Raw genomic sequence first — 18,010 nt, forward strand, 5'->3', positions numbered from 1 at the left:
ATCCATATTCCTAACTGCTGAAGAAAGTTCCTCTCCCCCAAAATGCTTATACCTTGATAATTCAGTTGCTATTACTCCACTGAAAAGAAGGAATTACTGAGCTACAGAATGACCCAGCTAAAGGGATGGGATTAAAAGAGCTGGACGGTCACTGTTCTAAAAGTCCTCACCTTAGCTATGGGGCCACTAATGTACAGGCAGGTCTTCTCCCTGGTCACCATGTCCACACGAACTGAATGTGGCATAAGGACTTGGGATTAGAGCCCTTCGTGGAAGTAATGATAACTTCTCTCATCTGGAATGTCAATGATCCCTCCAGTCTCAAGTTTTGTGTAGGAAGCTTCCAGGAATGTCTTAAAACAACTTAATCCCATAACGAAGTCTCTTCTCAAAAATCTTTTCCTGGTCTATCTTTAAAACTTTCCAGGTTCTGCTCTCTGACGACTGGGGGGTGGGGTGAGGGAAGCTGAGGGTGGGGGTGAGGGGTTCAAAAGGGAGGGGAAATATGTATAATTATGGCTGATTAATGTTGCTGTATGGCAGAAACCAACACAACATTGGAAAGCAACTATCCTCCAATTTTGCAAAAAAAAAAAAAAAAAAGAACTTTACCAGGTTCATATGTATAGCTTGCAACAAACTGCTGTCAAGCACAGAAAGATACAGAAAAAAGGAGGGAAGTGTTTGATGATTTTGTGGATTCTTATCTTTTTCTTATCTTTTTCTTTTTGGAACAGACTGGTTCCAAATAGGAAAAGGAGTACATCAAGGCTGTATATTGTCACCCTGCTTATTTAACTTATATGCAGAGAACATCATGAGAAACGCTGGGCTGGAAGAAACACAAGCTGGAATCAAGATTGCCGGGAGAAATATCAATAACCTCAGATATGCAGATGACACCACCCTTATGGCAGAAAGTGAAGAAGAACTAAAGAGCCTCTTGATGAAGGTGAAGGAGGAGAGTGAAAAGGTTAGCTTAAAGCTCAACGTTCAGAAAACTAAGATCATGGCATCTAGTCCCATCACTTCATGGAAAATAGATGGGAAAACAGTGGAAACAGTGTCAGACTTTATTTTTTTGGGCTCCAGAATCACTACTGATGGTGACTGCAGCCATGAAATTAAAAGACGCTTACTCCTTGGAAGGAAGGTTATGGCCAACCTAGACAGCATATTTAAAAGCAGAGACATTACTTTGCCAACAAAGGTCCGTCTAGTCAAGGCTATGGTTTTTCCAGTGGTCATGTATGGATGTGAGAGTTGGACGGTGAAGAAAGCTGAGCGCCAAAGAATTGATGCTTTTGAACTGTGGTGTTGGAGAAGACTCTTGAGAGTCCCTTGGACTGCAAGGAGATCCAATCAATCCATCCTAAAAGAGATCAATCCTGGGTGTTCATTGGAAGGTCTGATGTTGAAGCTGAAACTCCAATACTTTGGCCACCTCATGTGAAGGGCTGACTCATTGGAAAAGACCCTAATGCTGGGTAGGATTGGGGGCGGGAGAAGGGGATGAGAGAGGATGAGATGGTTGGATGGCATCACCGACTCAATGGACATGGGTTTGGGTGGACTCCGGGAGTTGGTGATGGACAGAGAGGCCTGGCGTGCTGCAATTCATGGGGTCGCAAAGAGTCGGACACGAGTGAGCGACTGAACTGACGGACTGATCTTTTTCTAGCTCTGAAAGTGACTTAATGCTTCTAAGAAGCCTACCCTGTTAAGCCTTGTAACCATAGGTTATTGTGCTAAAGATGGGATTAGAACATATACAGCAAAGTAAATATATTAAAGTTTAAAAATTCAGAGAATTCTTGGTCAATTCATCAATTGAGAATCAAAGTCACAATGCTAAAAACTCTAGTGTTAAGATATTTCCTTCTCTGGAAACTGAGATCCAGAAAGAAAAGAGCCAAGATAATAAGAGCAACACTGCACCTGACCTTGGGCAAGTCAATTAACTGCTCTGATCATCCCCAGAATTTACTGAAGAGGAGGCTAAACCACTGATGGATAAATCCTCTTCTAGTTCTCAAAGTCTAGATATTACCATGTATTAGAAGATGCTATTTCCCAGTAATACATTAGATACTCAGAAAATTATTAACTCCAATGGGTCACAAGGGTTATCACTTTAAAGCCATACACCCAATATTCGCTGATCTTCAAACAATCTATGCTCTGCTCTGCAGAGTCAAATGTCCCATTTAGCAGCTAACTGATCTGTTCCTATCCCCTAGGGATTCTGCTCATCCTAATACCCATAATTATGATTATATTGGGTTAGCCAAAAAGTTCACTCAGATTTTCCCATAAGGTGGTACAGAAAAACTGGAATGAACTTTTTGGCCAATCCAATATTGTTAGCTACAATTCACAAGTTTTTAAAACCCTATACTTCTCAGAAATGTATTTAGGACCATCCTTCAAACCAGATGCACAATAAACACTTATGATCTCAGGGCTCTACTGAAAATTAATCCTTTGTCAGACCAATACATGTTCCTAAGCCCCTGTGTATCGTATCTAGGAGTTTTTTTTAACACAAATGTGAACCTCAAAATACTTTACCATATCATTTCCTTCGCAGATCTGAACTATTTAAGGGCAACGAAAGTCAAAGAAGTTTTTTCCTTTACCTCTGAAAAAGCAGTATTTATGTATTTATTCATTCTTAAGTCATATTCTACCTCATGTTAATTCAGGATGGACAGCAGCCATTATACAAAGTTCCACACACTTATTTCAAAATCTTTGGTAAAATCATTCCTACATATTCATTAAATTGGCTACAGCTTGTTTTTCCCCAAGAATCCAATTAAGAATGGGTCTTTTAAAAAATTAAGCATTTGCATTATGAAATTTATAATTTCACTCAATAATGAAAAACACTTGTTTGTAAAAGGTCAGGAGCACATAGAAATAAATTTAAGTTGAATTTTACCAGTATGCTTTCTGCCTAAACATTAAAGAATGAATTATTAAACCAGAATCTCTATTATACAAACCGTCAAAGATATCTGAATGGGTTTTAAAAGGCTTATCAGCCCCCTGAAATTCTGTGAAAAATTGTGCATATGTGTATTTTTTCTGAGGAGAAGAGATAGCACAAAGCTATGAGGAGCTGCTCAGAGGGGTTTATGACCTTTGACTAGACTCTGCATTATGGGAGATATTTTAAAACGTTAATTCTCAGATAATAGTTCAAAGTTTTTAAGTCAATACTCCAAAATAATAAGTTACAGTGGCATGAACTCCTTACATTCAATAAGGAGTTCTCAAGTGACTGCCATGGCAACATTTTTTGGCAAAAATTCCATAAAAGACAAGAATGACCTAGAGGAGATATTTCAAAGTAACCTTAAAACTGTCAAATGGTTAAAATTTACACACACGCACATCACACACCTCACTAATCTCATCTCCCATTTATAATCTCTAATCCAGGCATATGACCTGATGTTACTATATTCTGTTTTATTTATGAATAGTCAAGTCTCTCCAACTACTTATCTCTGTCCTATAGTAGATTATATCTAATTTCTCTTGCTCAAAACACTATAACATACAAGTCTCAAATACATTTACACAAAGAAATTTCCACTTCAGTTAGATTAGCATGTCTACTGTTACACTCATCAAGCTGTATGGTAATAACTGGTAAAAATGTCTAGGACTTAGTTCAAAATTTAAAAGGCGGGGAGGGGGTGGGGGGGAGTGAGTGAAGATACATATAAAAAAGATTGACCACAAGCTGAAAATTGTTAAAGCTGGTGACATGCATGTATAAAAATATATACAAAGAAGAAAGCTCTTGAATCTGTCCTTAAGAAGCTCTCTGTTCTACTAGAACAAATAATTTCACAATTTGTATGGAAACACAAGAAACCTCGAATGGCCAAAGCAATCTTGAGAAAGAAGAATGGAACTGGAGGAATCAACCTGCCTGACTTCAGACTATACTACAAAGCTACAGTCATCAAGACAGTACGGTACTGGCACAAAGACAGAAATACAGATCAATGGAAAAAAGCAGAAAGCCCAGGGATAAATCCATGCACCTATGGACACCTTATCTTTGACAAAGGAGGCAAAAAAATACAATGGAGTAAAGAAAATCTCTTTAACAAGTGGTGCTGGGAAAGCTGGTCAACCACCTGTAAAAGAATGAAACTAGAACACTTTCTGACACCATTTAGTCGCTAAGTAGTGTCCGACTCTTGCGATTCCATGGACTGTGCCTGCCAGGCTCCTCTGTCCATGGGATTCTCCAGGCAAGAATACTGGAGTGGGTTGCCATTTCCTTCTCCAGGGGATCTTCCTGACACAGGAATTGAACCCACGTCTCCTGCATTGCAGGCAGATGATTTATCAACTCAAAATGGATTAAAGATCTAAATGTAAGGCCAAAAACTATAAAACTCTTAGAGGAAAGCATAGGCAGAACACTCTCAGACATAGATCACAGCAAGATCCTCTATGACCCACCTCCCAGAGTAATGGAAATGAAAACAAAAATAAACGGGACCTAATTAAACTTCAAAGCTTTTGCACAACGAAGGAAACTATAAGCAAGGTGAAAAGGCACTCTTCAGAATGGGGGAAAATAACAGCAAACAAAACAGCTGATAAAGAATTAATCTCCAAAATATACAAGGCAGCTCATGCAGCTCAATACCAGAAAAATAAACGACCCAATCAAAACATGGGCCAAAGAAATAAACAGACATTTCTCCAAAGAAGACATACAGATGGCTAACAAACACATGAAAAGATGCTCAACATCACTCATTATCAGAGAAATGCAAATCAAAACCGCAATAAGGTACCATCTCACGCTGGTCAGAATGGCTGCCATCAAAAAGTCTACAAACAATAAATGCTGGAGAGGGTGTAGAGAAAAGGGAACCCTCTTACACTGTTGGTGGGAATGCAAAACTTGTACAGCCACTATGGAGAACAGTGTGGAGATTTCTTAAAAAACTGGAAATAGAACTGCCATACGACTCAGCAATCCCACTGCGGGGCATACACATGGAAGAAACCAGAATTGAAAGAGACATACATACCCCAATGTTCACTGCAGCACTGATTACAATAGCTAGGACATGGAAGCAATCTAGAAGTCCATCAGCAGACGAATGAATAAAGAAGTTGTGGTATGTATATACAATGGAATGTTACTCAGCTATAAAAAAGAATGCATTTGAGTCAGTTCTAATGAGGTGAATGAAACTGGAGCCTACTACACAAGTGAAGTAAGTTAGAAAGAGAAACACCAATGCCGTGTATTAACATACATATATGGAATTTAGAAAGACAGTAATGATGACATTATATGCAAGACAGCAAAAGAGACACAGAGATAAGAACAGACTTTGGGACTATGTGGGAGAAGGCAAAGATGGGATGATATGAGAGAATAGCACTAAAACATGTATATTATCATATGTAAAATAGATGACCAGTGCAAGTTTGATGCACGAAGCAGGCACCCAAAGCTGGTGCTCTAGGACAACCCAGAGGGATGGGGTGGGGAGAAAGGTAGGAGAGGGGGTTTAGGATGGGGGGGAACCTGTACACCTGTGGCTGATTCATGTCAATGTGTGGCAAAAACCACCACAATATTGTAAAGTAATTAGCCTCCAATTAAATAATTAAAAAAAAAAAGAAGCTCTCTGTTCTATCACGCAAGGCAGACTTCTTTAAACTTTGTATTTTTATGTTTGAAATTTTCCATAATACAAAGTTTAAAGAAGTCTGCCTTGCCTATTAGAACAGAGAGCTTCTTAAAAACAGATTTAGGAACTTTCTTCTTTGTACATCTGCCCAGTAGAGAGCAAATACTTACTTTTATAAACACACTTCATTCTTTATGTGAAAGGGAGCAGTATTACTTCTCAATGAAACCTCAACAACTCTTTGATGATATTTTATTTAAACAATTCTTTTATTAACCCAGATAAAACACATTCATTCATTCATTAACTACTTACTGGTTACCTACTTTCTCAGACAGTCTGTCTTGAAGAAGATATAAAAAGTAATTCATACTCTCTAATGAACCAAGAATCTAAAAATACCCTCAAGGATCCAGGGAAAAATGGGCAGGGAAGGAAGACAGTGGATGAAGAGAAAAAAAGAGTAAAAAGCAACAAATACAGTTGTGTAAGAAAGGGCTTTAAGGCATTCACATTTTTAAATCAGAAAAAAGGCATACAGTTTCTTTAAGCTAGTCAGGTCTGTAAGTTCCCCTCCTCACTCTGCTCTACAGATGAGGAAACTAAAGCTCAGAGAGAGGAAGTGACTTGCCTCAAGTTACACATCAAGTTGCTAACAAAACCAACATTAAAATTCAGATCGCTGATTCATAGCGCAATGTAAATTTTCTGTATCAAAATTTTTTCTTCTACACTGTAATATTCACTATCTGAAGAGAATAACTATTTTATTATTAATATACACTTCAATTCTGTATTATACCATACTAAAAAAAAAAGTAATAGACTAATTTAAGGTGGGAGACTGGGAAGAAAATGCAAATAAACTGCTAAAACAGTTACACACGAAGACTACATGCACATGCCACACTTCCTTAATTCTGAGACACATTTGACTTTAAGACATAGTATCCATTTCACAAACATTTTTTAAGAAATACAGACACTGTAAAATCTTCATTTCAAAAAATACTAAAATGTGAAACCATACCTCTAAAGCAATAAAACATAATGTACCCTCTAAAACACAAAAATCACTTATTTAAAACCCTATGTCACAAGGCACAAACACACAGAGCAAGAGTCCCATCTTCAAAGGTAAGGAAAAGTTACTAAATACCTAAAGCTATGTGGCATTCTTTTTAGTCGCATCTACTAATAAACAAGTCCTTCTAGCCATACATCTCATATGCATGAGCTGTGGGACCAGGAAAAGAAAAATCTAAATCTCAGCCCTGCCACTTAGCTCTCCGGCATTTGGAAAGTTACTAAATTCTCCGAATCTCATTCTCTTCATAAAATGAGAGATATACCTTAGAGAATTAAATGTGATATTAATAATTTATTTAAGGAGCATAGTACAGTGGCTAGATGAAATAGTTTCCTCCTACAATTCCTATGTGCCAAATGAAATTAAAATAAAAACTACATCCCATTCTTGACTTACCAGGTTGGAATACATCTGTACTAGGACAAATATTTCTAATTTGCTTTGGAATGATTATTTGATAAGAAAAGATAATCTTCTTAAAACGTATCTCATTTCTTCTTCAAATTGGGAACAGAAAACATGACAAATTCTTAGTGTTTAGGTTAAATTTGTTATATGTAAACTCAGCACTTTCATGTAGCTATACTGAACTGATACTCTAAGCCCATTACAAACCCACTGAAGAGAGGAACTATAAATCTACAAGTGGGAGCAAGGAAGGGCTACATGTAGGTTTAGGGAAGGACAAAAAGATAGACAAAATGACTCAGTGTGTGATTTGTAAGGTCTGGCTTTTTTAACCTTAAGTTCATTCATTAGACAATGTTCAGAAAACCCAAGACCATATATCTATGATTCAGAGTGCTTTAGTAACTGGATCCTTCAGATTAGGCAAATGTACAGTTTCAGGTTGTTTCCAATAATAATTCATTTTCAAGATGGAACTGTGCCCACCAAAGTGGCTCACATGCAGTAGACACTGAAACAAGACTATCTTCCTTCCTATCCCAGACATAGACTAGGTCACCCACATATTCCCTCACTATTACTTCATTTTAGTTGAACAGTTCCCCCCACACACAATTATAAAAATAACAATGCTTGTTTTTATAAACTTGGAAAAATACAAAAAGCACCAGCATTTTTAAATTATCCATCACCTTACCAGCCAATAATTAAAATATTACAAAGGGACATATCAACATCTTTCCTATGAATTTGACCATAATTGTGATTATACCAAACTTTAAATTTGTATAGAGAACTTGCCACTAAACACAATTAACTACCAGCCTGTATCTTAATGTCTTTATTTTGGCTTTCTTGAGATTAAATTCACACTAGTTTTTTCCTTACTTAACTCAATGGTTTCTTCTCAATCTTTGTTCTTCTGAGTCTCTCAGCTACATATTTTGCTACTGATAATTTCCTCTTTAGTAAAACTCTATCCTAAGTTTCCCTAAACAGTATATTCCTCAGTGTCTACAAAAGTTTCTCCAACTAATCTTTTTCTATTTCTTCACTAGCTCTCTCCTGTTAATTCCTCACAACCTCTAAAAATGGTTCAGGCCTGACCTTGAATTTGCTTACCAACTTTGAATTTCCAGCACTTAACACAATGCCTGACACAAAGCAGGTGTTTGATTCACATTCACTTATTGCCTTTGCCAACCCTGACCTGCCACTTACTAGCTGTATGACCCTGGTTAAATTAAATTTCTCTGAACCTCAGTTCTCTCATCTATCAAGTATGGATAATCAAAGGAAGATAATGCTTGGAAAGTTCGAAATAATTTCTGGCACATAGTAGTACCCAATATATTTTGCTATTAATATCAACATAATCTAGCACAGGAATCAAAAATATTTATTATTATATACGCTTGAACACCAAAACTGTGAACAATCCAACTTACTTTCACCATATTCTTCTTACCATAACTATCAAAAAACATTCTTGTACTCATTTCTTTATTACCATCTCCAAGCCATCATTAACTATTCTAAGTTCTCTCTCTGTAGCCACCATACAAAACCATGATTTATCAATTAGGCTATAACAAGACTTAGTTGATTTCCATACCCTTAAATCTTCAATCAAATCTAATTCCTTAAAAACCATTTTTAATTTGTCACGCTTGCCCACAGTTGCTTATAACATGTCCATACTACTGGAATATCATCCTGTCTTGCAATAACCCACACCCCAACTCCTAGTTCAAAAGATGGCTCAACACTCACCTCTTTCAGGAAACTTTCCCTGATTAACTCCACACCACTCAGATTACTCCTCTGCTCCCAGTCGCCTCAGCACCTCAGCACTTAGGTATTCTGTTATACTAAGAGTAAAATGTGATCAGTAAATAGCATTACCAAGAAATTACTTCCACAAAAGTATTTCTATATCCTAAAGAATGGTCCATTTCCTACAATGCTTTGTTGATGTGGTTAATAAAGAAACATACAACCAATGCCCTCTTTGGTTTTTGTCCTTAACACTATACTATTTTATGTTGGTAAGTGAGTAAGTGAAAGTCGCTGAGTTGTGTCTGACTCTTTGCAACCCCATGGATTATACATATACAGTCCATGGAATTCTCCAGGCCAGAATACTGGAGTGGGTAGCCTTTCCCTTCTCCAGGGGATCTTCCCAACCCAGGGATGGAACCCAGGTCTCCTGCATTGCAGGCGGATTCTTTACCAGCTGAGGACAAGAGAAGTCCTATGTTGGTAAAGAAGTACTTAATTCTTCAAAATCCTTTTGTCCTACCCTCAAGCAGAAATTACACCTTAGTGGTAATCACCTTCTCCTGCTTAAATCCAATGGAAATGCATTAATGGACCATTTCATTTTCTACTACCTTTTCTATTCCCACGCCCCCAAATAAAAATTCGAAAGCTTTAAATAGTAAGGTAGTAGCAATGATACCAAGTTAATCTTTCCTCTAAGTGAAAAGAACTTTGAATCTATCTAACTACGAAACTCTTCCCAAGGCTGACCAATCTCCCAACAAGCATGATACACAATCAAATTCTATATCAAAATGCTTGACTGTTATACAGCAACAGGACTACTTGTGTTCATTCTTATTGTGTTACTGTAAGAGATCTTCTATCGCTTTTATATTACACAGACAGTTGAGAAACTCCCTTGCAGGGCAGAATTTCTTAAGTATCCTCTCACGTTCTCTTTAAACCTACTGCTCTGCTGCTCAGTCGCTTCAGTCGTGTCCGACTCTGTGCGACCCCATAGTCGGCAGCCCACCAGGCTCCGCCGTCCCTGGGATTCTCCAGGCAAGAATACTGGAGCGGGTTGCCATTTCCTTCTCCAGTGCATGAAAGGGAAAAGTGAAAGTGAAGTCGCTCAGTCGTGTCTGACTCTTAGCGACCCCATGGACTGCAGCCTACCAGGCTCCTCCGTCCATGGGATTTTCCAGGCAAGAGTACTGGAGTGGGGTGCCATTGCCTTCTCCGCTTTAAACCTACACATTGGATTAAACGATTCCTCACTGTCATCCAATCAAAAGCAAATAATAATGGTGCCATTGCTTCTGGGAGGATGAGTTCCTGCTGAGGCAAAACAATGAGATGAACTGTCACAGGGGTTGGAGGAGTGTTGGGGAGGAGGACAATCACCCTCAGAGGTGAGAGTTAACAAGTCTGAGCATTTGGCCATCGATGGCAAATAGACGGGGAAACAATGGAAACAGTGACAGACATTATTTTCTTGGGCTCCAAAATCACTGCAGACGGTGACTGCAGCCATGAAATTAAAAGACACTTACTCCTTGGAAGAAAAGCTATAACCAACCTAGGCAGCATATTAAAAAGCAGAGACATTACTTTGCCAACAAAGGTCCGTCTAGTCAAAGCTATGGTTTTTCCAGTAGTCATGTACGGATGTGAGAGTTGGACTATAAAGAAAGCTGAGCGCCAAAGAATTGATGCTTTTGAACTGTGGTGTTGGGGAAGACTCTTGAGAGTCCCTTGGACTGCAAGGAGATCCAACCAGTCGATCCTAAAAGGACTGATGCTGAAGCTGAAACTCCAATACTCTGGCCACCTGAGCGAAAAACTGACTCATTGGAAAAGACCCTGATGCTGGGAAAGACTGAAGGCGGGAGGAGAAGGGGACGTCAGAGGATGAGATGGTTGGATGGCATCACGGACTCGATGGACATGAGTTTGAGTAAGCTCTGGGAGTTGGTGATGGACAGGAAAGCCTGGCGTGCTGGAGTGTATGAGGTCGCAAAGAGTCGGACACGTCAATAACTGTGAATGACGAAAGACAGAGCTGAACTCAAGTGAGTAGTGAATGAACCTACTGACATGGCTTTTTAATTCCTACCTGACCATACGGGCAGTTATTCTTGCTGACTTACTCATTAAAGATCCACACCCTTCAGCTACCGCACATAAACCTATCTCCTTTGCTCCCTGTATACTTTCTCCTAACCGGCCTCCTGACGCCTTCTAGTCAAACAGCGTGCACCCACATCTCACCTAAAACCTTCGTCTCTCAGTCATCTTCCGGTTTTAGGAAGTGCCTCGTACTCCAGACCCACGTGTCCCAAGCCTGTCCTCCCTTCACTCCCAGCTGATTTTCCCCCAGTCTCTGTCAATGCCGACTTCCGAGAGGCCAAACATGCGCCCTGGCTCCGCACCTTCTCCAAGGACTCCCTTTTCTGAGCATCACCCTATTCCCATCACTTTCTTCGTCCCCAGATCCAGAATCCTTCCATCACAGGCCTCCTATCACTGCCACCCTCAAGCGCACAAACCTGCTCCTCCGTTAACTATCCCGCCCCACCTTCGCCACCTCTACGCTGCTTCCGCGCCCCAGGCGGCGCCCCCAGGCTCCGCATCTGCAAACCAGGCCCCTCCCTACGGCTCCGCTCTGGGTCCTGGCCCTCCAGAGGGCGGTGGCCCCGCCAAGCCGGGCGGAGACCATCCGGCAGAAGCTTGCACCCCCAGCGCAGGGCAGTCGAGGGTGGGGGTCGGGGTTGGGGCGGGGGCGGGGCGGCGGGTACTGCCTCCGCCTCAACCGGGCCTGTCTCCACAGCTCCCCAGAGCCGCGGCCCGGGGCAGACGAGGAGGGGCCCGCAGCCCGCCTCTCCCTCCCGGGGTTCCCGCCTCTCACCTAGTCGCAGAGGCTCTGGCCTCGCTTTCCTCTCGACCGTCCAGCGAGGGCTCCGCCGCCGTCGCCGTCGCGCTCTCCTCACTCGCTCTTCCACCGTCCCCGACCGGCTGCTGAAGAGCGGACGGGTAGTGGCAAGCCCATTGGCTGTGGTCCGTACTCGCGTCAGCGGCCCCGACCCGGACCTCGGAATGTGACTGGCTGGCGCGGCGCCTTTTCTCCAAGTCTTGTTCTGATTGGCTCTCCCGCGCCCCTTACCAGAGGGCCGCTCACCCTCCTCCAGGTTCTGGCCTCCCACCCCCTCAACCCCGTTTCCATCCGGGCAGAAGGGGGACGGGAGCGGGCGCGTGTGGAACACGAAGGGCCAATGGGAGGGCGGAGAGACGGCCGGGAGGTGGGCTCTGCCGCCGGCCGGCCCACGGGGCAAGTTCAGCCAATGGGCGCGCCCCCCACATCCCGGGCTCAGGAGTGCCCCCCCTGGCCGCTAGCGTTCAGGCGGGTCTCGCCCACGGCCACGCCCGGGCTGCCCGTCTCCTGGAAGCGGCCCCGGGTGGAAAGGCGGGGAAGATGCGGCGAAGCGGGTCCGAGGGACCGTGGGTAGCCATTGTGGCGTGCTCCCGCACTGTCTACGTGAGGCCCGGCGCTCGTCTTGGCGGGGCTGGTTTGGGTCGGTGAGAGGCGAGCCGCGGCTCTGTGGTCCGCTGGAGCCTCCGCTAGGTGCTCTACTCTACAGAGAGGGAACCGAGCGTACGTCTCGTCCAGCCCGGCGGGACTCGGGGCCAAATATTTCCACTTAACACTTCTTCCAGGATAATTTCGTGTAAGACTTATCCATGGTGAGAAAAATTAAAGTAATGTTTACCTCACGGAGGGACGAGGGGAGATGAAAGGGGCCCAGGGCACCTTCAGGGTAGCTGGGAGCGTTTGCCTCTTGATCCGGTTGGTAGTTACTGAGGTGGTGTATGCCTCGGCAAAAATTCTCCGAGTCGTACAATTAAGATGTATTACACCCAACGCACTTTATGTATAAATATCTCAATTTTTTAAATGATAAAAGAATTGTGAGAAAAACTTTTGTCATAATATTACTATAACCTTAGGCTCCATGGGACACCCACGGTATAAACAATCCACTGGGATTTAGCTATGATTCAAACAGTAGAAACTATAGGAAGGAAAAAAAAGGATTGTGAGAATTTAAAACGAGTGAAGTTCCTGGCACAGTGAATAAAACTCACAGATTGGTGCTCAAAGGGTGGGCTAAGATGGTTCAGAAGATTTACAGCCTGTTTCAGTGCCTGACACTCAGTAGAACAAAAGCACCCAGGGTGCTGCACCTAAGTGAAAACTACATAAGTTTACTGAGCTACCTACTTTGTAGCCTACCTAAGTTATAAACCCAGGAAACTTTATAGTTCTGTAAATAAAAGTAAATTACACCAAGTCAAACATGTATTATGGTAGTTTACAGCCTAAGGTTACTATATATTGCTGAGAATATACGTAGGAATAGATACCAAAAACACATATGCTACTGATGAAGTTGTTATAGCTGTTTATGCATTCCTTCAGAATTTCATAGCTTCTTTAAAAACAGAAGACAAGATCAAGCATTAATTTTTTTATTCAAATAGTACCTCTTCCTGCTGTGAGGAAGTACTTTTCTTATGGTATGTATTGATAACATTTTCTAACTCATATATTGTTCCATCAGTTCAGTTCAGTCGCTCAGTAGTGTCCAACTCTTTGCAACCCCGTGAACCACAGCACGCCAGGCCTCCCTGTCCATCACCAACTCCCTGAGTCCACCCAAACCCATGTCCATCGAGTCGGCGATGCCATCTAACCATCTCATCCTTTGTCGTCCTGTTCTCCTCCTGCCCTCAATCTTTCCCAGCATCAGGGTCTTTTCCAATGAGTCAGCTCTTCGCATTACGTGGCCAAAGTATTAGAGTTTCAGCTTCAACATCAGTCCTTCCAATGAACACCCAGGACTGATATCCTTTAGGATGGACTGGTTGGATCTCCTTGCAGTCCAACGGACTCTCAAGAGGATCCTCCAACACCACAGTTCAAAAGCATCAATTCTTCTGCACTCAGCTTTCTTGATAGTCCAGCTCTCACATCCATACTTGATCAGTGGAAAAACCATAGCCTTGACTAGACGGACCTTTGTTGGCAAAGTAATGTCTCTGCTTTTTAATATACTGTTTAGGTTGGTCATAAGTTTCCTTCCAAGGAGTAAGCATCTTTTAATTTCATGGCTGCAATCACCATCAGCAGTGATCTTGGAGCCCAGAAAAATAAAGTCTGTCACTGTTTCCACTGTTTCCCCATCTATCTGCCATGAAGTGATGGGACCATATGCCATGATCTTAGTTTTCTGAACGTTGAGCTTTAAGCCAACTTTTTCACTCTCCTCTTTCACTTTCATCAAGAGGCTCTTTAGTTCTTCTTCACTTTCTGCCATAAGGGTAGTGTCATCTGCATATCTGAGGTTATTGATATTTCTCCCGGTAATCTTGATTCCAGCTTGTGCTTCCTCCAGCCCAGTGTTTCTCATGGTGTACTCTGCATATAAGCTAAATAAGCAGGGTGACAATATACATAAGTTAAATTATGGGTATTCAAATCTGTATGTAGGTCCAGAAGCAACAGTTACAACTGGGCATGGAACAACGGACTGGTTCCAAGTTGGGAAAGGAGTACGTCAAGGCTGTACATTGTCACCCTGCTTATTTAACTTATATGCAGAGTACATCATGCAAAATGCCGGGCTGGATGAAGCACAAGCTGAAATCAAGATTGTCATATCAATAACCTCAGATATGCAAATAACACCATGCTTATGGCAGAAAGCGAAGAGGAACTGAAGAGCCTCTTGATGAAAGTGAAAGAGGAGAGTGAAGAAGCTGGCTTAAAACTCAACATTCAAAAAACTAAGATCATGGCATCCAGTCCCATCACCGCATGGCAAATAGATGGGGAAGCAATGGGACACAACTGAGTGACTGAACTGAACTGAATTGATGGATAGTCATTGAATATCTAGATCATTTCTAAATGAGATAATACACTAAGATAAGAGAAACCCAAGTAAGACGGTAGGTGTTGCGAGAGGGCATCAGAGGGCAGTAAGTGCCCAATATGCTACTGGAGATCAGTGGAGAAATAACTCCAGAAAGAATGATGGGATGGAGCCAAAGCAAAAACGATACCCAGCTGTGGATGTGACTGGTGATAGAAGCAAAGTCCGATGCTGTAAAGAGCAATACTGCATAGGAACCTGGAATGTTAGGTCCATGAATCAAGGCAAATTGAAAGTGGTCAAACAGGAGATGGCAAGAGTGAACGTCGACATTCTAGGAATCAGCAAACTAAGATGGACTGGAATGGGTGAATTTAACTCAGATGACCATTATATCTACTACTGTGGGCAAGAATCCCTTAGAAGAAATGGAGTAGCCATCATGGTCAACAAAAGAGTCCAAAAGGCAGTACTTGGATGCAATCTCATGATGTACTCTGCATATAAATTAAATAAACAAGGTAACAATACACAGCCTTGATGTACTCCTTTCCCTATTTGGAACTGGTATGTTCCATGTCCAGTACTAACTGTTGCTTCCTGACCTGCATACAGATTTCTCAAGAGGCAGGTCAGGTAGTCTGGTATTCCCATCTCTTTAAGAATTTTCCACAGTTTGTGGTGATCCACATAGTCAAAGGCTTTGGCATAGTCAATAAAGAAGAAATAGATGTTTTTCTGGAACTCTCTTGCTTTTTCGATGATCCAGCAGATGTTGGCAATTTGAACTCTGGTTCCTCTGCCTTTTTTAAATCCAGCTCGAAAGTGTATTGGGTACCTCAAGAGCGGAATTCACCTAAATCCATGGGTACTATGGCACATGGGTACACAGGCAAAGTCTGATGGTGAATTCTTGATTGGCTTCTTATCCTTGAAAGACTTTTAAAGTTTCAACCTAAGATTCCTTATTAAAAGTTTTATCAAAGCAGACTTAAAAAGAACCTATATGATAAGTCATTCTTGCTGCACTTATGTAAATAATCAGGCTAAGTTTAACAAGACTAAACTTATTTTACAAAAAGAAAATAGTCTTACTGTAATTATGTTTAATAAAAATGGGGTTGACTCTAGAGAGAAAACATAGTTCAGTGAAAAACTATAACACATTCTTATAACTTAGATTCTAGCTGTGTTCACTGTCTTTGAGGTTTTGTTACCTACTCATAAACTGCTCTGGAGGTTGAATTCTTCTAGTTTCCTCCAGTATATGGCTACCACTCTCCAAATTATCATTTCTAATATTTCTCCCAGCCTTCTGTCTTGAAATCACTAAGAACTAAAAGTGCCCTTTTCCCCAAGTCCTAAAATCTAAAACTAGATGACAATATAAACTTCAGAAAAATCACCACAACAAATCATACATTAAAAGAAAACTTTCATGCCTGCTGTCTTGTGTGGGCCACTCAGAAAATTCACCAAAACACCCAGTGCCATAACCAGAGACTTTCAAACTTCAAACCAGGACATTCATCAGAGTACATAAAACTGCCCTCCTCATTCTACCATCTAAAGATGCTTCTAAGCTTAAATCTAGAAACCTTCTCACCTGGTTGTCCTATGTACTCAGAAACAAGGTTTCCAACTGTTAATATTTATTTTTCTTTTGTTTCCATTAAAAAATACCCCTCATTGAATGCCTGATTGTTCACATCAAATAGAGATCTAACTTAGATGAATGATTACTCTCACCTGTACCACTGCCTCCTGAACTGAGACAGTATTGTTCAAATGAACTGACCTATTCTCAAGATAAGAGACTTATTCAATGAGAAACAGAATAATCTGCCAACTCAGATTCTGGATTATGAATCTTTAGGGGGAAGTTTCAAAGGAGAGGAATAAAAAGTGGCAGACTGTGCCAACTCCAAAATATGCTACTTTGACATAAGGCTTATTTTGAACTAAAGGCACTTGAACGAATGCTGCTACTGCTGCTGGGTCACTTCAGTCATGTCTGACTCTTTGCTACCCCATGGACTGTAGCCTGCCAGGTTCCTCTGTCCATGGGATTCTGCAGGCAAGAATACTGGAGTGGGTTGCCAAGCTCTCCTCCAAAGGATCTTCCCAACCCAGGGATCAAATCCACATCTCATGTCTCCAACATTGGCAGGCAGGTTCTTTACCACTAGTGCACCTGCTATTTGAAACAATAACAGATGCCAAAAAGTCTTCTAATCTCCCCATTTCTTCCTAAAAACAGGAGGTGAAATCTCCTGTGTGAAGGATACCCTCCCTATACCAGGAGAAAGAAACATTCTCAGGAGGTGAAATCTCCTGTGTGAAGGATACCCTCCCTATACCAGGAGAAAGAAACATTCTTCAACAGGGAATCAAAGCTGAGAGAATCCTATATAAACAGACCTGTTAAAATAATTCTTATCTTTCTTTAACCTTCCCACGTAATTTAGTTACTTTCCCACAATTTCCTCTTTGTTTCACCTAATATAAAAGCCTGTAGGTTTTGCCATTTTGGGGGGGGGTGGTCTTCGTTTTCATATCAAGCCCCTGTGTCATGTAAAACATACAAATGTATACATTTGTCTTATCTTATGTCAGTTTAATTCTCAGGCCCTGTTGAAAACCTCCAAGAAGATAGAGGTAAAATTTTGCCTATGTTTTCAAGCATCTCCTCTAGACCCTGTTTATTGATAACAGTGTTCTGTTGTTAGCTGGCTCACAGGTATTGGAAGAAGAACAATATTTGTAACATTTCTTTAAATACCATCTGTTGTCTTTTTTCCAAGTGTCACTGTGAACAGAAGTGACTGTCTTGCTGGCCAGTTTCTTCCCACAACTGATTTGACAGTCATTTGCCCATCTCTTGTGTATAGTGTTGGCATTTATTTGGAACTTACTTTGGGGGTGGTAGTAAATCAATAGAACCCTGAGACCTGGAGGTTATTTTCTTTTTCTTGTCTTTTTTCTTTTTCTTTCTTTTTTTTTTTAGCGATTTACTCCCTTTGTGCACCAGTCAGAATAGAGCTGCTGCCAATGCCCAGAAGTGAGAATCACTAGTTCATTATCTGTATTCTAACACCACAACATGTCCAAGGTGTAAGTCACAGACTCTGACT

At 41.3% G+C, this 18,010-nt stretch overlaps 2 protein-coding genes across 40 annotated transcripts in view; one reads left to right on the forward strand and one right to left on the reverse strand.

Annotated features, from left to right (window-relative positions):
* FAR1 (fatty acyl-CoA reductase 1) overlaps positions 1-18,010 on the reverse strand; it is a 230,753-nt gene that overhangs the window by 78,839 nt on the left and 133,904 nt on the right. For 17 of the 39 annotated variants that reach the window (XR_014069673.1, XR_014069685.1, XR_014069671.1 and 14 more), the window contains exons 1-2: positions 11,852-11,935; positions 8,953-9,050 (exon numbers count right to left, since the gene is read on the reverse strand). The exons of 8 other annotated variants lie outside the window; for them this stretch is intronic. The gene's annotated coding sequence lies outside the window, so the exon portion shown is untranslated. Of the gene's footprint in view, positions 1-8,952; positions 9,051-11,851; positions 11,936-18,010 lie in introns of those variants that run through there. 14 more of the 39 variants (XR_014069681.1, XR_014069684.1, XR_014069676.1 and 11 more) reach the window with 1 other exon arrangement.
* Positions 11,333-17,231, forward strand: LOC145525250 (uncharacterized). Its single transcript, XM_081538060.1, has 3 exons — positions 11,333-11,701; positions 11,856-13,952; positions 14,727-17,231. The coding sequence occupies exons 1-2, from the start codon at positions 11,333-11,335 to the stop codon at positions 12,447-12,449; spliced, it is 963 nt and encodes a 320-aa protein (XP_081394186.1). The 3' UTR covers positions 12,450-13,952; positions 14,727-17,231.

This window comes from Giraffa tippelskirchi, chromosome 11, assembly GCF_054371585.1.
Source record: "Giraffa tippelskirchi isolate mGirTip1 chromosome 11, T2T-mGirTip1v1.2.pri, whole genome shotgun sequence".
Lineage (NCBI taxonomy): Eukaryota > Metazoa > Chordata > Mammalia > Artiodactyla > Giraffidae > Giraffa > Giraffa tippelskirchi.